The sequence below is a fragment of the Equus asinus genome, chromosome 5, assembly GCF_041296235.1.
Source record: "Equus asinus isolate D_3611 breed Donkey chromosome 5, EquAss-T2T_v2, whole genome shotgun sequence".
Lineage (NCBI taxonomy): Eukaryota > Metazoa > Chordata > Mammalia > Perissodactyla > Equidae > Equus > Equus asinus.
In genome coordinates this window covers 75,802,570-75,827,648 of record NC_091794.1, presented here as the reverse complement: position 1 = coordinate 75,827,648, position 25,079 = coordinate 75,802,570, and the positions used below count along the sequence as shown (strand labels likewise).

The 25,079-nt window shown below is 58.0% G+C and overlaps 1 protein-coding gene across 1 annotated transcript in view; it reads right to left on the bottom strand.

Annotated features, from left to right (window-relative positions):
• Positions 1–787: 787 nt before the first annotated feature.
• The window catches only part of TRABD2B (TraB domain containing 2B), a 218,064-nt gene continuing 193,772 nt past the window's right edge, over positions 788–25,079 (bottom strand). Inside the window, exons 5-7 of the mRNA XM_014845226.3 lie at positions 17,952–18,042; positions 14,570–14,839; positions 788–6,323 (exon numbers count right to left, since the gene is read on the bottom strand). Coding sequence (XP_014700712.3) covers positions 6,104–6,323; positions 14,570–14,839; positions 17,952–18,042 — 581 coding nt within the window. The 3' untranslated portion in view covers positions 788–6,103. The remainder of the gene's footprint in view (positions 6,324–14,569; positions 14,840–17,951; positions 18,043–25,079) is intronic.

Here is a 25,079-nt window from a genome sequence, read left to right as displayed (position 1 = left end):
CCGGAGCTGGGTCATGTAGGACATATAGGAGCTCATGAGTGAGGGGTGGAGATGAGCAAAGACAGTCAGTGCCAGGAGAACAGCGCGTGCAAAGGCAGAGGCTGGTGAAGAGCAGGACGAATTTTGGAAACACTGAGGCAGGCAGTGACTCTGGGTGATGAAGATCGGGAAAGGAACTGGCAAGATGTGATTCTCACGCTGGGACATGGGCAGGGCCAGGTTCTCAGAGGGCCGCATGTGACCTTGACCTCTGTCCTGGGAACAGTGGGGAGACATGGAAGAGTTTTAAAAGCAGGGGAGAAGTGCGGTCACTTTTGTGGTTTGTAGAGCTCGCTTTGGCTGCAGAGGGGAGAGTGGCCTGGAGGGGACACAGCGTCTGGGCAGTGGTTCCGAGGAAGACGAGGAGGCCTGGAGTAGGGTCGAGTAAGGGGGTGGAGGGGCGGAAGGATTAATGAGGAAGAATCACTAGTGAGATTCTTGGTGAGTGAGAGAGTCAGAGAAACGGGGGCCCCGAGGCTGACCCCCAGGTTCTAGGTTTGCTGCTGAGGCGAGCGACTCCTTCTCTAGGCCTGGGGGCAGCTCATTCTGGCCGGAGAGGGCTATCCAGACCCCAGTTGGAATGAGGTCTCTCCAGCCACCAGATTCCTGCCCAAACCACCCTCCCAGAACCTGCCGAGTCTTTGCAGGGAAAATGGGCCCATTCCAGTTGCCCACACCACTGCCTCAGGCCCTCCCAGGAAAGGCGATTTCCCGCATGCTCCCTGTGTGACGCAGAGACACCGTCTGTGGAATTCATAATGTCTTTTATTAATATATTATGCTACAAAAATATTTTTGGCAAAATAACATTAATAGCATCTTTCTTTGTCTTCTATTATATTCTTAAAGAGCTCTTCATGGCAATTCACAGAGGTGAGGGGGAGAGGTGATTAAAAGAACATCATGAATACCTTTCAAACACATAAGATCTGAAGCTTGTGTCCCACAGTGAGAGTCTGGTGGGGACCTTCTGCAACCTCTTCGAAGCCCAGGAATGGGGCAGTGGCTCTGGCTTCCCCTGCTCCTGGCTAGAACCGCCCTTGGCCAAGAGTCAGCCCCTGCCACCCCAGCCACAGGGGCCCAAGGTGTCTGAGAACCCTGCCAGAAACTTCCTAGACTTGGGGCCCATTCAAAGCCCACTTTCCCTGCAGCGGGACGGGGGATGGAGGAGCCCTCCAAGGTGAGCTACTCTGTCATCTTTCCTGCCTGCCACATCCTCCCAATCCCATGGCAGCCTGCAGGTCCTGGGAGGAGAGCCACGCACTGCGCCTGGGGACAGGTGGCACCTCACCTTCATGGAGCCCTGAGATTGCACATGGCATCCCCTGGTCCCCCTAGGACAGCCTAGGCAGGAAACAAGGTCTCCATTGGACAGACGAGGAAATGGAGGCTCAGAGAGAGGAGGGCCTTGCCCAAGGTCACCCAGCAAAGTGAAGAAGTTCCCAGGGAATCTCCGGAAAGGAAGAGCCCACATTCGGAGAAAGGGTGGGCAGAACTGAGGGTGTGCTGATGGTCCTGGGAATGGGCCAGGTAGGGCTCACTCACTTATCATGACTCCCTCTTCCCTCCCCCAGGTCGAGGGACGGGGAGGGAAGGAGCTCCGGGCTGGGGCCAGGGGCCTGGGTTCCAGTCCAGCCCTTCCCCGCTCCCCGGCCAGGAGTCCCGCTGCCTCACGGCAGCAGGCAGACCTGCCAGTTCACGTTGGCCCGCCTGGGCTGTTGAAGCACGGAGGGGGGGGCGGGGGCTGGCCCGGCGCCTGAGCCTCACTGGTTTAGACAGCCAGCCCGGGTGATGTTTTTGGCTGCCTAGACGAATTTCTGGAAAAATAACAATGTTCAAAGAACCTGAGCATTACAGAGCCAGGAGGGACCCTTGATGTCATTTACCCCATCCCTTGCCAGGACTTTGACTCTCCTGCCACATCTCCAGCCAGTGGGCCTGCTGCCCACCTCACCTCTCCTGACAGGAAACTCACCACCTGCAGGGGCACCTGTCCATCCTCAGACGGCCTTGGCTTTGTAACTTTCCACCAGCAGAGCTACGAGCTGCCTCTCTCCTTCCCTTTCCTTTCTTCCTTCCTCTTTCCCTCTCCACACATCTACTGAGTGCCATCTTTGTGTCAGATAAGGATACAAAGATGAATTTACATGACCCCTGCCATCGAGGAAGCTCACAGTCTGACGGGAGAGCAGATACACAATTAGACAGTCTCAACACTGAAGAGTGGGTGTTGTGACAGATGCTAAGAGAGCACAAAGGAATCGCAGGGGGCTTCCTGGTGGAGAAGCTGTCTGAGTGGATCCTCAAAGGATGAGCAGTCATGGGTAAGAGAAGGGAGTATCCAGGCCTAGGGAGTGGCATGTGTGAAACAGTCTGTTTATTCTCGAAATGACAAATACGATTCAGTCTGGCCAGGCACAGAGTGGGAGAGATGAGAGATGTGGCTGGCAAGGTCAGCAACGCCAGATCGTGGAGGGTCTAGAATGCCAGGCTGAGGACTTTGGCTCCTACCCCAGGTCATTGGAACACTATCACCAGCCCCAGTTCAGTTCTCTGCCCCCCAGGATACCATCAAAGCTGCAATTCCCGGGGGGAACTTCTCTTGTCCTTCATGGTGTTTTTCATAAACTTTCCTCTTGGAGGACCTTTCTTTGCGATCTGTTGTGACAACGGCACCGGACTGGAGACTAGGCCGGTGGGATAAGGGTCCTGAGCCCCAAGGCTTGCCTAAGCCTAGTTGAGGCCAGGAAGCAGATGACAGAACATTCAGCGCAGGAAAAATCTGTCCATGGTCTTTCAGTGCAAAGGCAAATTTGCCAATCAGTACAAGTTCCCACGCTCTCTAGACTCCAGATCTTTGAATCTCAGAGCTAGAGGGGCCCTCGGTGGCCCTTTGCATCTCCCCGCAGCCTGACTCATACACCTCCACTGTCCCTGCCTTTATCCGGCTGACGTCTAGAGCTTCAGACTAATCTGGAAGAAGACTGGAAGACAGGGCTGTGCTCACCGGCCCTACAAGGCCCCCAGGTCATTCAGTCAGCTTTCTGAGAGACCAGGGACTGGGGCTAACATAGGCAGGCCACTTCACCTGCTGGACCTCTCCTCTCATCTTCCCTGCCTGTCTCAAGGTCAAATGTGAACGTCCTAAGAAATGTACACAATACTCTCAGGGAACAGGGGCATTTCGTAAGGCTGGGCACATAGAATGTGCTGGAAAAAAGTCAGCAGGAGTGGATAGATGACTCCAAGTGCATAAGTGGCTGCTGATGGAATGGTGGTTCCCTGGCCCAGGGTGAGGGAATTCAAGAGCCCCAGCCATGCAGATCCCTTCATATGTGCTTCGGGTCTTCAGGGACATAAATGAGCAAGTTCAGTTCATCTCAAACCCTGGCCAGCGGGTGGTCCTCGGGGATCAGCGAACTTAGGCTGCAGATGTCTGACCCACACTGGCTCTGGCTGTCCCGTCGGCACATGTCTACCTAATAAGTCAGCCCATCCATCTGCTGCCTGTCCATCCTTCTTTAAACACTTGGGTGCTGGGTTGAACGAGAGTTTGGAATCCCCCCGTCTGCCCAGAGGAGGGATCTGGGGAAGACTAGGGCTGAATGTGCCTGTGGTCGGGGCCCGGAGGATAATATCTAAAGTGCCTTCTAGGAACATAGGATCGGGCTGCTTGTTCCATCTCAATGATGAGTTCCTCCAGGCTCGGAAAGGTGGCTGGATTTGGCTCCAACATAGAGCCCGGCACTGCATGTGCTTGATAATCGCACACTGCGTTAATTTACCTCTTTGGCGCCGTGCCTGGCACAGATCTGGGCATGCGGTCAGGTGCCTGGACCGTTTGCCCAAATGCTTCATCTTTAATTAACCTCAAGCTCCATCTCAATACATCTCACGCCACACTCTGCCCGGAACAGAGGGAAATCTGGCCTGTGTGTTTCTAATTCCTTTACACTTATCTCATCCTAATAGCGCTTTGCACGATCTGTTTGATGTCCAACAGGCCTTCTGAGCCTGCTTTATAAGTCAGCTAAGCCTCTTCCCGCTCAGAACCAGGAAGTCACATTTCTGCCAAGGATAGACGGATTCCAGCCCTGGCTGGGGTCAAGCTCAGTTTACAGTGTGGTGCCCACGGGGCTGGCTGGACCCTCACAGGACTCCTGCCAGGTCTCAAGCTCAAACACATCCATCTGGGGCCGAGCTGCAAAGAATTCAGCTGCCCACTAAGATGCCCCTGGGGCCTCTGACCATCCAACAAGCTGCCCAGAATTCTACCATCTCAGAAGGGAGACAGCTGCCAAGCCGGGGACAATGGTCCTGGGGCTAATCAGCCACTACCAGGCCTGCCAGGGAAAGTCATGGTGCCATGATGCTCGGGGCACTGGCTGGGAATCAGCAGACTGGCCAGCGTGCAGCCTTGGGGAAGTGCCTCTCCTCTCGGCCTTACTATGACTCTCCCTGTTGTGACCTGTAAATGGGGGGGGGGGTGTCCTTCTGCTCTTGGGTTCCAGGACTCTGCAACTGATGAGCCTCCAGCCCAGTGAGGGTTTGTGCTGGGAGGCAGCCAACCTGGGTCCTCTGCCTCCTCAGCTGCCGGTTTGGGGAAAGAGGAGCTAGGTTAGTCTCTCTGAGTCTCAGTTGCCTGCCTGCCCCTATTTGGCTGCTCTGCCTCCCCAGGCCCCCCACAGCTGTCCCCCCAGCCTCCCAGCCTCTGACTTGGCAGGAAAGCCTCTCATTGGCTTTAAGATAAGACACGTTGGGGCATGAGACACGTGGCACACACTGTTGCCACAGCCCTTTGGCCAGAGGGATAAACAAGAGTAAGTGTGCCCAACAGCCTCCTTGGCTGGAGTAAGAAGGTTGCGGGCCCAATAAAGATGAGACCCGCCTCCCTGGGAGCCTCCTTGTGCAGGGAGAACACGGCAGAACACGGTCCAGGAGACAAGCATCGCTTCTGAATCACACTGATCTGGGGCCACGTCCCGGCCGGGTGACCTTCAGCAAGTCCCCTTATCCCTTATGGGAGCTCAGTCTCCTCCTCTGTGGAATGGGATACATATCTCACAGAACGGGTGTGAGAATCAGTGATAAAGTAAGTGTGCAAAGTGCCTGCCAGGCTGCAGGTCCCGGATGAGCGGCAGCTCTCAAACGATTATTATTACCACGTGACTCCTAGAGCCCCTCCCTGGCCCTCCAACTGCCCTTCTGTGACCACTCCTGTCCTTTGGCTCAGCTTGCTCCCTTTGGCCGTGGCTTCAGCAGCCTCTCCTGTAAGGTGAGCTGGATTAACGCCAGAACAGAGAGGCTCACATCCTGGATCCCACACTTGCTGTGTGACCTTGGGCAATCACCTTCCTCTCTTCGGATCTCAGTGTAACCATCTGTCACATGGGCCGGGGACCACCTCCATCAGCATCCAGTCCCTCCCCCACCCAGGGGCTTTGGTCAAACACTTACCAAGAGCTCTGGAGGGCCAGTTCATAGACACTCAGGGTTTTTAAAATAGCAGCATTCTCTTTCCTAAAGCATCTTCCCAGACCTCAGAAGCATCCAGTCGAGGGAAGGACTGTCAGCGTTCACATCTCTGGCTCCCGAATCCAGCTTCACAAAAGCTAAGCCTGTCTGCCTCCCCCTCCCTCTGAGGTCCCCAAGTTGGCAGAAGCCAAACCCAGACACCGGAGGCTGCCGCTGAGCCCCAAGCAAGCCAGTTCAAAGCCACAGTCCGCGTGAGGTCGCAGATGTCCTGGCAACCTGGGTCCACCTCCTGGGTTGCAGTTGGGGCTAATTAAGGGGTTATTAACATAGGCCACATAAAAATAGTTTTATCGGTAGAATAAATACATTTTTCTTTTTTAATATGGACACGTATTTTACAAAAAAGCCCCATAGCACTATGGGAAATTAAGATCCTTCTACAAAAAAGAAGATGTAACTCACATACAATAAAGCTCTAGTTTTCTAACGGATCCCGTCTGGACTGCCCGACAGGTGGTGGCGGGGCAGTGGGGTGCGGCCACAGACCCTCCGATGGTTTCTCTGGCTTCTCGGCAGGGGTCGGCCGAGGTCAGGAGGACCTGAGGGTGGGCAGCAGGAGCGGCGCTGCGATGCTGGCAGCCACGGCCGGGAGGAGGCCCAGGGCGGGCCGGGAGCGGCTGGGCGAGGAGCTGCTGGTGGGCCCCGGCTCTTCCTGCTGTTGGAGCTGGTCGGAGAGCTGTAAGGGGGGCTTGGCGGTCCCAGGGCTGGGCGTGGGCTGCAGGGGCAGCAGGGGTGGCGAGGCTGTGGTGCTGGAAGGAGAAAACACAGGAGACCCGGAGTGACTGCTCAGTTGCCTTGTCCTGGGCTGTGGCCCGAGGGTTCAGATCCAACTTTAATCGGGTCTATTTTTTTCTCATAAAATGGAGAAGGAAACAAGGGGCTCAGACAGGGAAAGTGAGTAGCCCTGGGCAACACAGCCGCTGGGCTCCTGAGGCCACAGTTGCCTTCCTATGCCAGGCTCCAGAACACAGGCTTCAAGTGTGACCACTCAAGACCACCCAGGCAGAAAGAATTGATGTGTTAGGGAGGAGCGGGATCTGGGGCAGTGGGCCGCCACAGCCAGCACACAGGTGCCAGGCCGCCACTGCCCTCCCCTCGCCCATCGGAAATGAACAGAAGACGGAACACGCAAATAAGCCCACCCCCTCACCGCCCTTGTTCTCACAGCCGTCATCTACTGAGAGTGTTGATGGTCCTCAAAACAAACCTTTATGGGTCTCATCACCCCCCTTCGCCAGATGGGCAAACAGAGCCTCAGAGAGGCCAGGTCATGGCTGCGGGCCGCCCCTCCACAGGTGGAGAGAGCCCTGGGGTCAGCCTCGCTTTGATAACTGCAGGGAGTTTTAGCAAAAGGTGTGGTTCTTCAGGAACCTATAAAAACAGAATCTGGTTTTGGAGATAATGGATAAGGTTCTTAGCTCAAGAAAGCCGAGGTGAAAGAGGGAAGGAGAGAGAGAGGGAGGTGGAGAGAAATAAAGACAGATTAAGGTCAGAACGCACGAGCAGGCTGAGGTCAGCCCTGGGGAGCATGGGGGGGGGGCAGGGGTCAGGTGGGTGCAGGAGCAGCAGGTTACCGGCTCAAGTCCTGGAAAGAGATAGGAAATGATGAACAAAGAGAGGCACAGAGGGCAAGTCGGGGACTGGGGAAGAAAGGGGACAAGGACAAAGAGAGGTCACCAGGTTGGGGGTTCGGTAGGGGGTGGGAGGCCCTGAGATGAAGAAAAGGGTGGGGGCTGAAGAAGTGATGGGCCCAGGTCTGCCCTGTGGAGCCCCAGGTGGCTGGAGGCAGATGGAGGCGGTGGGTCCACAGGCCACCCCACACCAGAGGAGCAAGGAAGAGAGGGGAAGCCCAGGGGCAGGGGCACACAGAGGGCCCCGATCCAGTGTGGGGCCAGGAAGGCCTCACGGAAGAGGCGACGCCACAGTCGGCAGGGACGGCAGCGAGTCTAGCCTGTGCATGCTGAGGGTGCCCCTGGGGGACCAGGGAAGTGCTTACAGAGCTTGGCCCTTATTGTCCACTAACCTCTAATCCTCCTGACAATACTATGAGGCAGGTGTGTCTATCATCCCGGTTTATTTATCAAGAAACTGAGGCACAGAGAAGTAAGGAACTTGCTCCAGGACCCACGGCAGGGCCAGGATCTGAACCTCGCACACAGTAGGTGCTCACCAGCAGCTGATGGACAGGCAGGAAGCTTGGCCCACCCTGGCCATCTATAGTGTGGGCAGCCTCCTCCTTGTGGGACACTGCCCCGATTTCCAGAGCTTACTGGCCCTCCCCGACAGGCTGCTCGCTCCCCAGTCGTCTGGTCCCCCACCCTACCCTGGCTTGAGTGTCCACATGCCAGGCATGAGGCCCCAACAACGGGCTGTTCCACCATGGTGAGCTCTGTAATTTTACCACCACAGCCCAGCCCTGGCTCTCTCACAGCCTGGCTCAGCTTCAGCCGAGGCAGGCGGGCAGGGGAGCGTGGGGGACACCAACACACCTCTGCCTCCACAAGGGCTGGGGCCTCTGCTCGGGGAGGGGGTGTCCAGATGCCTTCAGCAGAGGAACGGGTCCTTGCTCCCTGACCCGGCCCTCCCTCCCTCCCTACTCTTGGTCGTGCTCCAGCCACAAGAACCTGCTGTGTCCTTGGGTGAGGTTCTTCTCCACCTGTAGCGGACAGCTGTGATGTACTGTGCTCCTCTGTCTTCAGAAACTCCCAGAGATGCGGCCAGGAGAGAAGGGAGCAAATGCCTGTCACGAGCCACCGACAGAGGGAAGATGTTCCTGAATAGAGAGTGTGCATGTGGAACTGGGTGGGGGCGGGTGGACCAGGTGGCTTCAAATTCCCCTTAGAGCCCATGAAGTCTGCACATTACGCCTCTCACCCCGTGCCAGCTTTCAGAGCGTCCAAGACCTCTCATAGGACCGGGTGCTGGCTGACCTCGGCTCCCCGGCTCTCCCGGCACGCACCACCCTCTCCAGACACATATAATGCCCTGCTGTCATCTCCCAACTCACTTTTGAAGGCCTGACTCAACGTCCCCTCGACTGGAGGCCTCTTTGATCTGTCCTCTATCCCCCAGTGCCACCTGGGAGAGTTAAGGCTCCCACAGAACCCCGTGCATTTCTCACTGGTCACACTGTGTCATAGGCACCTGTTTATGCAGACGAGGTTTGAATGGGTTTCCGTACGTAACGTACTTGCATGTGGGAAGTGTTCCTGGTGTTGGCTACTTTTAGCACCATTATTAAGATGTTTGTGTTTGTGTCTCTCCCACTAACAGCATCCTCCACTTATGGAGCACTTCCTATGTGCCGGCAGACTCTGTGCTTGATGCTACGCATGTGTACTGTTATTCCCATTTCCAAGATGAGGAAGGACACGCTGTGCGCCGAGCACTCTGGCTCCCCAGCCCGAGCTGGGCCTCGGTGCTGTCCCCAGCTGAGGGATGAGCCAACGTGGGAAGGAGAGCCAGGAGAGAAGTGCGGTGCTTCCGCTGAGGCCCATGGGGGAGGCTGCCAGGGTGGCAGATAAGGCCTCATGTGGCCTCAGTCCCTGGAGGGATCATGCCTGCCCTGGGGAGTCATTCCCCCAGCCCCCTCCCTCTCTTCTTTTTCTACTGAAAAGAAGCTCTTCACCACACAACACAGAGGGTCCCTGGAAAGTACCTTCCTAGCTGCTGCCCGGTCCTCTCAGCCCGAGCTGGGCGGCCCGAGGGCTGGCCTCGGGAGAGGAGGCTGTGCGCCACCAGGGTGCCCAGAGCGGCCCAGGCTGCCCATCAGGAGGCAGGAAAATTGCGTCTGGAGGCGCCCAAAGGCATTTGCTTTCATACTTTGAAACCAAGGATGCAAACACCCCCTTGGAGCTGAGGGGGCTTTTATTGCTTGGAAGGAGTCCCAGGGAAATGGGGTGAGGCTGGGGTGGGGAGGAAAGGCCCCTCCACGTGCCCCTGCCTCCCTAACCCATTCTGCTCACAAAACTCAGTCCCCAGTCCAGACCCCCCGACACCCCCAGGCTCATGCTGGGAAAATGGCAAGAGGGCCTCGAAGCCAAACCAAACACACTGAGTGTTCCCAGGCTCTGCAGACGGCTGGCACGAGGGGGCTGAGTCTGCTCCCAGCCCGCAGGGCCCCACGCGTGGGGAAGGGCCCCTCTGCCCGGCAGAAGGCAGAGGCCTCGTTCTAGCCCATGTTCCTGCTTGCTGCATGACTGTGGGCAAGTCCTGACCTCTAAGGCCTCAGTTTCCCAAGTGTTCAATGAAGGAGCAGGAGCAGACCCATCGACTTGAAATGTTTTCTGGCAGCAGAAGCCAGAAGGGAGAGTTTAGGCAGAAGCCCAAGGTACGAAGCACAGAAAATTGAGGTCAGTGCCTGAGATGGCGTCTGTTGTCCCACCCCCCCGTAGGGCTTCCTGGAGCAGAGGGCCAAGTTCGGCACTAGAGGGTTCCTAGGAGCCATCCAGGGCTGGGTTCTGGGAGTCTGGGGGCCATGGCTTTTGTGCCAACACAGGGGGGCTATGCCCTGGGTGACCTCCTTGGAGGGTTCCGAGGAGACCAGGGGCCATGGAGCTTGGGCGTGCAGGGCCTGGTGACTGTGGTCCTGCCACCTGGGGGCAGAGCTCTCAGTGTGGTCCGGCTGGAGGAGATCTCAGTGTGACTCCGGTCTGGCCTCAGCCTCTTGGGGCCACCAGGTCAGACGCAGGCACAGATCTACAGTGATGGGTTTGCCTGTTGCGTGACCTCCTGCTACTGAGGTCCACGCCAGCCGCCACGCCTATGGGCACATGGTGTTCTCTGCTGGGAACGCCTGCACCCTACCCTCAGCCATCCTCACCACTTCTGACCTCCAGGGCCCCAATCCTTCAGCCCCCGCTGACCGGACCCCTCAGAGGCACCGGCAGACGGACTGTGGCTCCGGGGCTCTTTCAGCTGTCCCTGCCTGCCTGGCACCCAAGACTCTTCCTGCCCTTGTCCCCATCAGCACTCAATGTGGGGCTGGGTACCCGGTGTGTGGCCCTTGTGCTTCTGTTAAACTAGGGTGGGGGGATGTGCAACATCCACCCAGTAGCTCATTTAAAGGACCTCGAGCAGCTCTTACTGGGGACGGGCGAGTGGGGCATCTTAGACGACACTGAGAGCCTGGCCACCAACTCTGGAGACAGCTGTTACTGAGTGTCACGTGTTCTGGTGCCAGCTACCACTCTACAAGTATCATGGCGCTTACTCACGAAGCCTCAAAGCAGGTACGAGGAGGGGCTGGGATTTGAAGCCAGTTCTGCCTGAATCCATCTGCATTGTTATCCACTGAGTGATCCTGCTTCTTGTTTCTCACGGGGGCATCTTCCACCTCTAATCAGATGGGGCTCTTGCCTCATGCAAAGACGCCCATCACCCTGTCCCAGAAGAAGGCCCAGCTGTGCCAGGAGAAACTGGAGCTATAGAACCTTGGGGCAGGATGGGCAGGCCAGCAGGAGGTGTGCAGAGCCCTCCCAGGGGCCCAGGGGGTGGAACACTGTGTCTCTTTCCCTCCGAGGGGGATTGGGCCATCTGCTCACACCTTAGGGGAAACTGAGGCCCAGAAGGGCAATGACCCCCTGCATGTAGGTGTCCTGTACCTCCTGCCCCTGCACGGTGGCACCCACACCATGGGTCCATCACACACTGATGCTCACCTCTGTGTCTTGCTTTGGGCCGTGCCCAGCATAGGAAGGTGCTCTCTTCCCTGCACCTGCTCCCTCAGGACTGCCCTTCCATCTTGATGGCCCAGCGCACTACTCCACACACACACACACACACACACACCCCGGCTGCAGACTGGGAGGACAACAGAGTCGGCATGACCTCCAGAGGCCAGTCAAAGCCTAACTGCACAAAAGGAGAAACAGGGTTGTCACAAATCCCATACTGCACTGGGGCGGAGCCCTGCACACAGCCGGCGTGGGAACGGCCCCGCCCTGCTGCCCGCTCCTGGCTCTCTGATGTGAGGGTTCCCTAAGAGTGCTCTGCCAGTGGGGTGCAGCCATCTGCGGACACGCGCTTGGCCCTTTCTGCGGGTCCCCATAAATCATCCTGCCATGGGCTGCTGCTTCTCTAAACTTCCTCCGGTGTGTTTACATTTTGGGTAATGAGGGGAGCGGGGAGGCCGGCCTGCTCTAGGTGGTGTCCTGGCCAGGCACTTGCAGTCCCTACCCCGGCTGTCTCCTTCCTTCTCTCACTCACGCATGCGGTCAACAAACCCTCAGAGAGGCCTCCAGTGACCCAGAGAAGTCCAACCCAGACTTGGTCCCCAGAGCCTCCTGGCCTAGAAACTGAGGTGAGGAGTTGCAGTGTGTGGCACCCCAGGGGCTGTGGGAATGTGGGGGAGGGGAGCGCAGGGAAAGCTGCGGGAGGAAGGGAGACCTCAGCTGGGCAAGGATGGAGGAGATGCATGCCTGGGGAGGGCGGGAGGGACGTTTGTGTGGCCATGGACCAGGGTGACCCTTAGCATTACACAGACCTGGGCGTGGGTTCTGACTCCACACCTAACTTGCTGCGTGGTCTTGGGCAAGTCAGCTGACCTCGCTGAGCCTCAGTTTCCTCGTTTGTCGAACAAGGCTCACTCGCAGTACTGTTGACAGGACTGGGGGACATAGTGCTCAGCACAGAGTGGGAGCTTGGCAAATGACCACACGCACCCACCCCCAGCAGGGGGATCAGGCAGGAAGGGAGGCGAAGGCAAGGAGTCTACCTGGTGGAGGGTGGGGGGGTGCTTGATGTGCTGGCAAGATGCAGGGCCAAGAGACCTGTTAGGAGGACCCTGCTGCAGGATCACAGGTGGAAGGTGAGCTGGGGAGAGGCGATGGAGAGGAGGGGATGGCTCCAGTGGGGTTTCGGGGGAAGAAAATGAGAAAACTCTGAATGAAATTAAATCTCCAAGGAAAATGGTTGTGTTAGAATGACTACAAACGGGCCCGAGTTTCCCCCAGGGAGCTCTCCTCTGCTCCCTCTTGGAGAACTGGAAGCTTGGGCACCCTAGGAGGATGGGGTGAGTGCCTTGGAGTGAGGAAGCTGTGCTCTGCACCCAGGCCTCTCAGGGGGGCTCAGGGCCCGCTTCCCTTAGAAGCCGCAAGAAACTCAACAAACTGGCGGCTGGTCGGTGGAAACTTCCTTCTCCAACCCAACCAGATGGAGGAACGTTATCCGACCACAGTTTACCTGTCGGGACCTAGAAGGGGCTTCCCCTTGCCAAAGAAAAGCCGTTTTCTTCTCCTGAAACCAGGCTCTGTGTCTCAGAGCTACGTGTTGTGAAAAGGAAGCCGTTTGGAGCCATTGGCCGAAATTTACCTTTCAGACGTGGTTATGGGCTGGGGGCCTGTGGCTGGAGCTGACAGCCAGCCTCCTGTCATCCCGTAGGCTGGACCCACCACTGGCCAGGTCTCCTGGTCGCCCCGGCAGGCTGATCGGGGCCCTGAGTGACCCTCCTGATTGGAGCTCTGTGTGAGCCGCCAGCGCCTGCGTCTGCCCCACGCCTCCCTGGCAGCCTGCGAGCCCTCCCCGGGGCTGACGGAAGTGGCTCCCGGTTTGAAGGGGGCGGCCCATGCTGGGCACGTGAGCCAAATGTGTCACAGCTAATAGAGCTGCAGCAGTGCTCAGTGTTCGGGCAGGCGGGCCAGCCAGGGCTCTGCAGAAGGACATTTCCCAGTAACCCTAGCCAGGCGCCTGGAAACCAATGCCCAAAGGAGCAATGGGCTCGGCTCTTATTTGCTGGAAGTCTTTTAAAAATAGTGCACGCCCCTCACTTTGAGACAATGGTCTGGACTACGCCAACCTTTTGTCCATGACTCAGAGACCCGGCTGCAGGAGGATCATGAAGTGGACAGCGCAGGAGGCAGCCCCTGATTCCCTGGGTGACTCTGGACAGGTCCCCTGCCCCCAGGCCTTGCCTTGGCTCACCATCAGTGAACGCAAAGCTGGGTCCGAGTTTCCCAAAACTGCTCAGAAGACTCTATTGCACACGCAACCCGCGGCTTCCCAGGCCCCTGCAGTGCAGGCTCTGAGTGATGAGGTCTGTGGGGGTGACTGGGAATTTGTGTTTACAAGTACCCCAGCATCTGGGGATGCTGAGGAAATCCTGGATGATGATCTTTAGGGTCTGATGGAGACTGTATCTCCGAGGGCCAACAACCAGGGCACAATGTCCAGGCCTGGGCTACAGCAGAGGGTAGGACTCTGACCTTCACTGATGGTCATCCCCTGGGACATCCTGGGGGCTGTGGCGACACTGCTCACCAAATAGGGAGATTCCTACCCCAAAGCGGAATCTAGGGAGACTGCTCTGTACTGAGCCTGTGGGCGGAGGTTGGAAGACAGCATCCTGGTCACAGCAGGAGCTTTGGTGACAGATAGGCTGGGGAGTGGTCCGAGGGGATGGCACAGGCAGAGGATGGGGAGACATCAGCACAGTCAGCTGATTTCTGCACCTGCCCATTTTCAACCAGGTTTATCACAAAGTCCCCGTCCCTTCCCGAGACACAGCCCACAGCACTAGGGTGTCAGGCACCATCTGCCATCTTTCTCCTGCACAGCGGGATCCCTTCTGCAGCCTCTGTGCCAGGGTGTTGGCCGCTCAGACCTTCCAGGCGCAGGGAGCTCACTGCCTTTGATGTAGCGCCCTGCTCCACTTTCTCCTGGATTCGTCTCTGCACCCCAGGTGCATCCAGGAAAGCTAAGGGCACAGCAGACTTTTGTGCACTGCACCTTAAGGAAGCTTCGATTCCCTCACCTTTAAAGTGGAGAAAACTATACCAGCTTTCGTTTTGAGATAAAAATGAGAAATCAGATGTGAGTGTCTCTCTAAACCTGAAGGATGAACAGGTGGATCCTTTGCGACTGGGGGACAAGCCAGCCCTGAAGTTGCCACTCAGCTGCCCACCTGCCACGCTTCCTTAGAGTCCGGCTTGCAGATAACAGAGGCGGGCTGAGCGGGAGCGAGGCCGGGCCCTGGGCAGACCTGCCCTCCCCAGCTCACCTGTCCTCGATGCGGACCCAGAGGTCGTTGAACTGCCGCGGCCGCTGGTGTTTGTTCTGCCTCTTGCGCCACTTCTTCTGCCGCCCAAACTCCTCCAGCTGGCTGAGGCTGTCGGGGAGCAGGAGGTGTGGGGACAGTGCCGGGTCCTCCTCCTCGGGCGGGGTGGTAGGGGTTGCCGAGGGTGCCGTGGGGATGGCAGCAGCTGGGGTCACTGGGGCCGGGCTCGCCGAGGTCCCCTCGGGAGGGGGCTCTGGGCTCTGGGCGGCAGGGCTGGAAAGGGTAACAGCACGTGAGGCACACGTGTTGGAGCGACGGGGAGTGCAATTCAGTGGGGAAGTTGTCCCGACAGGACCAGATGCCACATGCCCCCGCTGGGCAGGGGAGAGTACCCCAGGAGAACCACTGTCTGGTGTGGACAGATGGAGATCTGACACATTCTTCCAATAGTGAAGTCAATCAATATTTACTGAGCATCTACACTGCACGAGGCACTTTGCTGAGACCTGGGCAAAAGCAGTGAGGGAAACACCGCCCCCTGAGAGCTCACATTCCGAAGCGGAAGATGGAGAGTAAGACCTGCAGGATGTCAGGTGCTGACAACTGCTGGGGAGGAAGACAAAGCAGAGACAGGAGAGACAGGCCGGGGGCAGGGGCGCTGGGCCGGGAGGCAGGCTGGTCACTGCCCGGGTACATTTGAGTCCAGACTAGCAGGAGGTCAGGGAGTGAGCCACGCACGGCGGGTCTCTGGGACATGTCTGATCTTGGCAGGGGTCGCCTTCACTCAGAAAGCTCTGGCTGGGGGACATGAGGAGAGTGACCTAACGTCGCTGTGCTCGGTCTCCTGCTCTGTGAAATGGGGATATTCCAGCCTGTACCTCCCCGGAATCAGGAGGCTGATATAAGTGAACACAGGTACAGCACTTAGAACAGTGCCTGGCAAACAGCAAGCAACTGAGGCATTTTAGTGATGAACATTATTAATTACTAAATATGATTAAATATTAGCATTGTTGCTTGTGTCGTCCGTCCAACCGTCCGTTCACGCATCCCACACATACTTCCTGAGCACCTTTCAAAGGAGGCAGGACAGTGTAAGCTGGTTAGAGCTCTGGCTGGAGGGAGGGATGTGGGCTTATGTCCCCGCTCTGCGACTTACAGCCCATGTGACTGCGGGCAGGGGACACAATCGTCCCAAGCAGCAGCCAGCTGTGAAATGGGCATAGCATTACTGCTTACTCCACAAGGTCGTCATGAGGACGAAAGAGGAGGTCTTCGCACCGTGCCTGCCACACACAGGCCTCTCTGTGGTGCGGCCCAAGCCAACGGGCCCGGCTGTCATGGGCACTAACGTGGGGCTACGTGTGTGTGGCATTCACTTTCCATACAGAGGTGTACACAGACACCCCTCAGCCTGGGAACATCCTCTGCTCCTCTTCCCTTTCTTCTTTCCTCTCTGTGGCCCCAACAGAATTCCTACTGGGGACATCTGACCCTGGGAGAGGTTGGGCAGGGTTTCGGGAACACTAAGGGTCTGGTGGCACCCCAGGCTGCGAGCAGCCCGGCCCGCACTTCCTTCCCGCACGCTCCGTAGGGGAGGGGTGCTCTCTCCTTGAAGGAGAGAAGGCCATCAGCTCGGCCTGTCCACCCCCAGCCCCACCGCAGCCCCGGATTCCCGGGGTCCGGGAGATGCCGCAGCTGCTGGGGAGATAATTCAAAACAGGCAGACAAAAAGATGGATCCAGGAAGCACCTGTGGCCGATGCCGCTTTTATTGTCGGAGCCTCCTTGCATCCCCGCCCGCAGGATTCCAGCCTGTGCTCGGGCTGAGAGCCCCGGAGCGGGCCTGTGCGGGTGGAGGGGGGACCCTCCTGAGTGCCGGCTCGGAGATGAATAGGAAGGAGGCAGCCTTGTGGCCTGACAGACACAATGAGCTTCAACGGGAAGGTCCTTGGGGCTGTGACAGGGAGCTTGAGAAGGGCCTTGTCCCCGAGGCTACCTCGGGTCCCTCACCCCTCACACACACGCTTGGCCCGGCCCAGCACACACTGATCTGTGCTGTGCGCAAATGACCAAGACGAGGACAGGAGGGGCCGGCGTGAGAGAGTTTAGAGGTTCCTCTAGAAGCGCCACGGAGACAGGGAGAGCGCTGGCCGGGAGCCAGGAGTCTGGAGCTCCCAGCTCTGGTGACCCCGGGGACTCAGGTGTGCTGCATGAAGAGCCAGGCCTCTGTTGCGTCTGAGTACTCCCATCCTGAACTGCATCCCTAACTCCAGACAGGGTACAGGGAGTGGTTAGGAGCTCAGGGAGGCCCTAGAGCCAGCCTGCCATTTATGTGAACGGTGTGTCCTTCTGTGAGTGACTTCACCTCTCTGGGCCTCAGAGTTCTCAATTTGAAGATGAGGATACTCAGAGTTCCTACATCATGGGGTTATTGTGAGGACTCAGTGAGCCAAAGTCTGTCGAGCTGGGTACCCAGTGAGCAGTCAGTAAGTATTAGCTATGATGATTCAAGTTTCTTTTGGACTCTGGGTTTTGTAATGTCAGAGACAGGGGCCAAAATCACACTGTGGTCACCCTGGCGGGTGGGTGAAGAAGGTTCCTGCATAAAGGTGGGAGCATGAGCGGCTTGGAATCTGAGCTTGAGGATTGTGTTGTTGACTCCGGAGCTGCCCAGCATGCGCTGATGCCCGCCGTGCCCAGCCTGGCGCTGGCGCTGGGACCACTGTTGGACCCAGCTGGCTCCTGCTCTTGGGCAGCTCCCAGCCTGGGGCGGTGGGACAGGAAACCCCCACAGGAGGAGAGGATGGCCACCACAGGGCTCTTTGAGTGCAGTGGGTGCCCTAGCAGGAGAGTCAGGGGTGGAGGGTACGGCCAAGAGGCAGCCATGGAGCAGGGGTGGTGAGAGGAAGGTGAGGACAGGTGGGGGTGGGGCTGGGACACAGGGAAGAAGCCAGGCCACTGCTCATCCCACCCACGGCCCCATCTCGATTCAGGGCCTGGGCATCCCCAATTCTTCTAGGCAGCAGCCTGGGAGTCCTATAGAGTCCTTCCACCCCACTCAGCCTCCAGTCTCTAACTTGTGAACACCTCTCAAACCTACCCTCCTCCCATTCCCACTGCCACTGCCCCGCCTTGCCACCTGCGCCTCCACGAAGTTGTGTGCCAGCCTCCTTCCAGCCTCCCCACCTCCAGCCCAGCCCCTCCGCTCTTGGGTGCCCAGTCAAGGCTGACCTCTGCGAAGCCCCATCTCACCAAAAGCCTTTTCACAGCTCTCCCCTGCAGGCTGAGCAGGAAGGCAGGGTGCAGCCGGCCATGCAGCACATGGTCAGGTCTGGCGGTAGATTGGCAGCAATAGCCCATCCCCCGATGCCCCGGCTGCTCACCTGTGGATGGTCTGCCCCGCGGGTGTGTGCTCCACTTCCAGCCCTGCCTGCCGGAGGACGTCGATGACTGTGTTGTTCCCCAGAAAGTGACCTGGAACACAAGAGAAAGCTCATGTGGCTCAGCCATATGCCAGGTCACTAGCAACTGGGGATAGCCTCAGGCCAGTGACTGACACCAAAGTTGAGGCCCCAGACTCCCTGAGAGGCAGTACGGTGTAGTGGGAAGATGTCCTGGTGCCAGCCTTCCTGGGTCCAAATCCTGACTCGCTGCTTACTGCTTGTACCTCCCCGTGCCTTAGTTTCCCCATCTGTAAAGTGGGAATGACTGTAATAGTAACCTCCAGGGTTGTTGTGATGACTAGGGAACAGTGTCTGGCATATAGTGAAGGCTCAGGCGTGTTTCCTGTTGCAGCACTGTGCTTCATACTTTTAAGCTGACTCCAGCCCCAGATGTCCAGGCAGGGACAGCCTCCAGCAGTCATGCAAGACCCACCTCGGAGGAAACCTCCTCCAACAAGCCCTCAAGCCCCCAACAGGTCCATGGCTCATCTTTATAAGTTCCACCAGCAACTCAAGTCCCCCTCCCTCAGCAGGCGGGGGCATTCTGTGGCTTCATGTCTCTCTCCTTGCCAGGCTCCACAGGCCAGAGACCACGTGGCCACTGCCCTGCACATGTTCAGTCCATGTTGGCTGGATCCGAGCCCTAGCGGATTAATTTATTCACCATCTATCCAACATTGTGGACCACACACAAGAGCACAGACCCTGAGATGGCCCCTGAGCACTCATTGAGATGTAAGATTCTGGGGTTGGAGAGAGCAACAGAACCCCACTGACTGCAGGGTCCAGCAGACAAGTGGCGTGGCACAGAGGAGGTACAAACGCAGAACTGAACCCCGCAGAGGTGGCCTCATTGCGTGGTGGGGGAGGGGGCTGGGCTTCATCTCACTCCCCACCCACTAATCATTCATTTCATTCACTATCAGTCATTCATCAATCATTCATCATTCATTCACTAAACAGACATTTGTGACGTGCTTGCTCTGTGGTCATCCCTGTTAGACACTGAGAACGTAGGAGTGAATCGTTTAGTCCACAGCCCCGGAGGAGAGTGGGAATTGCCCACCTTTGGTGGGATGCAGGCTTGAGCGGGGAGAACACAGGGAAGGCTCTCCAGGCTCTGGTCAGAAGAACGCTCGGGAGGCCACGTGACTGTGGAGGCAATAACTGCGGGGAGTCAGCACGCTGGCAAGCCCCTCCTCCTCCCCGGGCCTCAGTGTCCTCACCTGTTCGATGTGGGCAGAGTGGGGGTGGCCAGGTGCTTGCCTTGGGCCCCTCGGGCCCTCCCTGCCTGTGTGCCTGCCCTGCGGCCCCCTCACATTGGCAGCGTGCTCCCCTCCTGCTCACCATTCATCTCAGAACCTGGGGGGAAATCTCTGAACTATTACTCTAATTGCCTGTGACGGGTGGTGACAGGTGGGAAGCCGGAAGGTCAGCATGTTGACAGCCCCAGGGAGGTCTGAGGAGAACAGAAAGTGGACAAGCTGTTGGGGAACGGAGAGGCTGCTGGCACAGAGGGAGCGAGGCTGGGACTGCACAGCGGCTGGAGCAGGCGGGTGAGCCAGCCTCGCACACCTCTGGGCTGGTATCCCCCGACCCCAAGAAACTCTCCCTTGCTGGCCTCCCAGTCCCTGGAATCCCACCTGTGGATCCCCGTGGAAGATCACTGGATCGGGAATTCGAGACTTGGGGTCTAGACCAGGACCCACCACGCCCACCCTGAGACCTTGGGCAAACCATCATGCTTGAATGCTCTCAGCTCCTCTCTATGCACAAGGGAGGGAGGGGGCTGCGTGACACCTGTGGGCTCCTCCAGCTCTCCAGTTCTATGGGGAAGGCTTTGGTTTGACTCCAGAGGCCCTTATGAAGACGTGTTCTCCCTCCCCCCACCCTTTCTCATTCGTCTGACAGCCACGGCTGAATGCGTATCTAGTGCCCGGCAGGGGTGACCAGGCAGGCTCCTGTCAGGCACTCACAGTCTCGAGAATCAGGCTCTTTAGACCCCGGGCACTACGCTCTATATGGAAGGAAGCACATGGGGTTGTCACAGCACACGGGAGGCATCTAATCCAACTTGGGCTCAGGGCAGCCTTCCTGGAGGAGGCATTGCCAGCTGAAGGATGGGATAAGAGTTAGCTAGGTGAGGATGGGAGTGGGGTGGCACTGAGAGGAGGCTGTTCCAGGTAGGGGGAAGGGCACGTGCAAAGACTAGGAGGTGAGTGACGCTCATCTGGGAAGCTAAAGCAGAAGAGGCTTAGACAACGCAGGCCTGAACAGGCCTCCCAGAGCTCCGGCCCTGACCCAGAGCTGTCGAGGACAGAAGACTCGGGCTCCTGTCAAGGCTGTGAGAATCCACTACATGATCCTGAGCAAGCAGCTTCCCTGCCCCCAGCCTCAGTTTTCCTGTGTGTCAAATGGGTACATGTCCCTTCAGCTGACTCTGTGGGCAGCTGTAAAGCCCTAATGAGGCAGGTGGGGTGAACGTCCTTTGGAAAAGCCCACAGTGCACTCTTGAGTGATGGGCTAAGCCGGTCCCTGGCTGGGGCCATAGAGGCGTCCCCACTCTTGCTTGCCCCTGGAGCGCAATGGGACTGGAAGGGACCGGCCATGGCGGCCTCTGTGCACAGGCTGCAGGAACTCTGCCAGCGGCTCTTGGAATCTACTCCTGGCAGCAAAGGCAATTCCTTTTCTGCCTCCATGGAGACCCGTTTAAAGACGAGGGCCTCCAGGCCCAGCAGGAGGCTGCCCAGAGGGTTTCAAGAGCCACCAGGGAAAACAGCTCTCCTCAGGCTGCACAGGAGCAGTGGTAAATATTTACTGATGGGCGGAGTGGCCGCTCCAAAAGGAGCATTCCTGGAGCTTGTGGAGGGCCCAGGCCTTGTAGGATGCTGGCTGGAGCCTGAGCACCGCCTGGCAAGCTTCAGTGGCCAGTCGGTGCCCCGTCCATTCCCTCAACCTCAGTGGTTCCAGGCCCTCATTGTGCATCTTTAGACCTAAATGAAAGACCTCAGATAGTTTGGGAAGTTGGAAGCAATCAGGAATGATCTTTTCAAATTCCTAGCCCCATCTTCTCCAAGCCCCAGCAGCCATCACCTCCTTCGCGCCAGGCCAGGGAGAACCAGGTCCCTCCTGTCCCTCGTCTGCACGAGGCTGCTCCTTGCACGACTCCAGGGGGTGCCTTCTCCATGCAGTCCTTGCTCCAGGGCTGCACGGTGCAAGCCATTCGCGCCTGAGCCCATGTCCCCCTCGCCCACCCCCATTGCCCTGTTTGGGGCTTAGTTCCACAGGACCCCACAGTCAGGATGGTGGAAGCTGCACCGTCCTTGGAGCCCATGGCACCACCTGTCCCGGTTCACACTCCTCTCCCTGCTCCCGTCTGCATTCTTGGCGGGTTCCTCTTTCTCCTGCCCAATAAATGTGGGGGCCCCTGGGAACCCTGCCCACAGCCTTCTTTTCTTTTCACTCTACTCACGATCGGTGGACAAATCATCCACCCTCATGGTTTAAATTACCGTACAATGCGGGCCACTCTGGAACTGCTGCCCTCGCCCAGGCCCACGTGTCCATCAGCCTCTCGGACATCTCCACCTAACAGTCTCCAGAGGGGCACAGCCGACTCGCCCTCCCCTCCTGGGATGTGTCTCAGCTGAGCTTTGCCATCCAAGTCGGATGGGCCCCATCTTGACTCTTTCTTCTCCCTCCTCATCCTCATCTGGTCAGTCACCAGAGTCCCTGGGCTTTTACCTCCAACCGTGCTGGCCCGGGCACCCTGCCCTCAGCCTGAATCACTGCAGACACCGTCCTCCTTGTTCTCTCCAGCTCTCCCTCCTCCCCGCAGCTGGAATGAGCTTCCCACAGCCCAGAGCGGCCTCTGTCAGAACGTGTTCCCAACAACCCACTTGAGGGGAGACCGTGAGCTTTTCGAGGGCAGGGGCCACGTCTGATTCATCTTTGTCCCCAGGGCTAAGCCCAAGTCTGGCACAGAGTGGTGGCTTCATGAATGCTTGTTGAATGAATGAATGACAAAACCTGTTACTCCACATCCTTTCCATGATCTCATCCTATCCCCAGGAGACCTGAGCTCACAGATTCCCTCCCTTTGTAGCCCCGGCCCGGCCCCTGGGTGATGATCCTCCACATTCCACCAATCCTGGGAGCTTGGCCCTTGGATCAGTCTCTGAGCCCAGGCCCAGCGCATGCTGTCCCCAGAGGCTGGCAGACAAGGCTGAGGCTTGCCTCCAAGGTCAGAAATCCTAAAAAAGGCACCACGCCTATCCTGGAACCTGCGGGAAAGGTGTGGAAAATTTCCAACGGGGCCCCGCGGTGTTGGGCTCAGCCTGCGTGGCTTGCCCAGGCCCCTGGGGTCTCCTGGCCACCGCTCAACAGCTCCTTCCAGCACCGACAGCTGTTCTCTGGCCAGCTCTCTGCAGGAAGGCACGTTCCATTTCATCTGCTGAGGCCGCGTGGACGAGGAGAGGAGAGGAGGAAAGAGTGGACGGTGGGGGTGGGGCACACAGAGGCACAGACACAGAGAGTCGGGGAAAAGAGATACACAGAGAGAGACAGGGAGAGGAGAAGAGCTCCAGGACACAAGGAAACGGAGAGGAGAAAGACAGGAGGAGAGGGGCCCGGAGACAGGCAGTAAGAGACACACAGAAACAGAGACAATGGGAGGGAGAGAAGGAAAAGGAGACGCTGAAGCTCAGGCAGGGGATGTGACTTGCCAGGGTCGCACTGCTGGTGAAAGATAAAGCTTAGACTTCTACCTAGAGATGTGCTGCTTTGCTGCCTGGTCCAGGACACCCGCTCTGAAGTCCTGGCCGCTGTGAGGGGTCCTGAATTCACATTTTGGGGGAGGAAATTGTCAGAAACAGGTGTCCCGTCTAAGGCTCACCAGATGGAAGAGAACTGTGTGAGTGCTCAGCAAGAACAATATGCCAATTAACAGGGTAACTTCAAGATAGTGTTGGGGGCCGGGCAGAGGGGAGAACCAGATGATCCCACAGAGGCTCCAGTCACAGTGGTGCCCGCGGCTGGCGCATGTGTTTTCTCTCCAGCGAGGCCACCGGGGTTCCAGTTTCTCCTCCTGGAAGTGGGATCCCAAACCCGTATTTATGTTCTGTCTGAAATTAATGCAAGGGAAACTTTCAAATGCTAATCTAGCTGCTAGGGTCGGCCGCTGGACAGCAAGCGACGGCCGTTTTTGTGTTCCTGAGGAAGTGTGACAGGAGGGCTGGGCAGACGGACCAGAGGAAGGACGGACACTTGGGGCCAGGGGGCTTCTCATCTTCCAGGGAGGGTCTGTGTGGGAACCAGCAGAGCTGCGCTTTCCTTCTGCTCGGCGTGCCAGCCTAGGGCAGGGGCCTTTCCAGCTCAGCAAGAACTGAGAGCATGCCTCCCCTGCACCCGGCCTCGTGCCAGGAGCTGAGACATATGGTCCCCACCCCGGAAGAGATCATGGTGTGGAGGGGAGACGGGCACACGAACCATGTGAGCCCTGTAGTGAGGGAGGGACGTCAGGGCCTATGAGGCTGAAGGGAAAAGAGTGGGACTCAGACCAGAGGGGTCAGTGAGGAGGGGCCTCAGGTGAGTCAGAGAAAGAGGGCATAGCACATACATGGGCACAAAAGGGAAAAAGAGCATGGGGTATGTGGTCTACTAACACTCTCCCAAGCCACTGTCCAGCTCTGTAAGGGAGTGAGTGCCCCATCCCTGGAGGTATGTAAGCAGAGGTTCGATGACCACATGTCCAGCCTGCGCAGAGGGGATTCAGACAGCCTCTGGGAAGTTGGGCGTGTCTGAGTGAAGCCTGATTCTGCCCCCTTGACCATCTGCTCCTCTCTGGAGGCTGCTAGAACTCAGGACGTGAGGAACGAAAGAGCCCTGAGACTTCAGCTCATCTCAGCGGGTCAGCTCAGCCCTGCCATTAATCATGCAAAGACAGCTACAAATAATGAGAACAGCCACCCCGCTTGCCGTTCCCCCAGCACTTAGATTGTACCGAACGCTTGGATTCATGTTCTCCCCTGCCCTCGCCTCACAACAATCCTGCTGAGGCCAGCAGGACTCCCCGGTGTCACACGGGCAGAGAGCGGCAGAGCTGGAGTTTGTCTGAGCCCACACACTGCAGAGTGTGTCCGTTTAAAGGGCACTTTGTGGAGGCAGCTGCTGAGGCTGGGGCTCCTTGGGCGCAGGGCAGGCTCCCTCTGGGGGCTGGAGCTGCTTCTGGGTCTCTGGTGCCTGTCAAACGGTTGCTCAGGTTGGGGGGGTCCCCTTCAGGGCCTCGCCCAGTTGTGTACTTCCTCTTACAAGGCACCCCCCATCCTCCGCCAGGCCCGTCCCTCCGAGGCAACCCTCCCAGGTCTTCTCACATCCCCAGGCTTGAGTCTTTCATCTCCTTTGGACCAGATCCTCTTTCAACAATATTCAGCAGAGAGATTAGGGAGCCTGCACCGTGGTCCCAGCCTGGTCCCATTGGTGAGGACATGAGCCCTGGGGGTTTTGACAGGTCTGTGCCCTGAGGGCCTGGAGCCAGCAGTCCTTCTCCACAAGCCTTTCTTGAGGACCCCTACGTGCCAGGCATGTGCCCGGCCCTGGGGACTCTGAGATGGGTGGGATGCCCTTTCCTCCTGGGGTCGGAGACCGCTCCGGATCCAGGCAATGACCGTGCAGGGGGACTGGAGGGCAGCACTGGGCACTGTGGGGAGAACCCCAGAGAAGGAGCCTGTGGGGTCTGTGAACTACAGGGGGCAGGGCCGGGCCTAGGGCTCACGGTGGCCATGGCAATCACTCCACAACCCCCAGACGCTCCTTCCCTGGAATGATGCACCCAGGACCCCACGAGAGCTGCCTGGAAGCCAGCCATGCGGGCAGGGATGGGGCCCACTGGCTCCTGAGCCTCCTGGCACTTGGAGCTGATGCCCAGCTCTTGGGGTTCCCCTGCAGTGTCCCAGCCGGGTCCTCAGAGGCCGCAGAGCACTTCTGCCTCCTCTGCTGGACGGTACTGTGCTCGCCTGTGTGGGAATCCCGTCTTTGGAGGACTGCGGGCTCTGAGGGGGCAGGGACTCT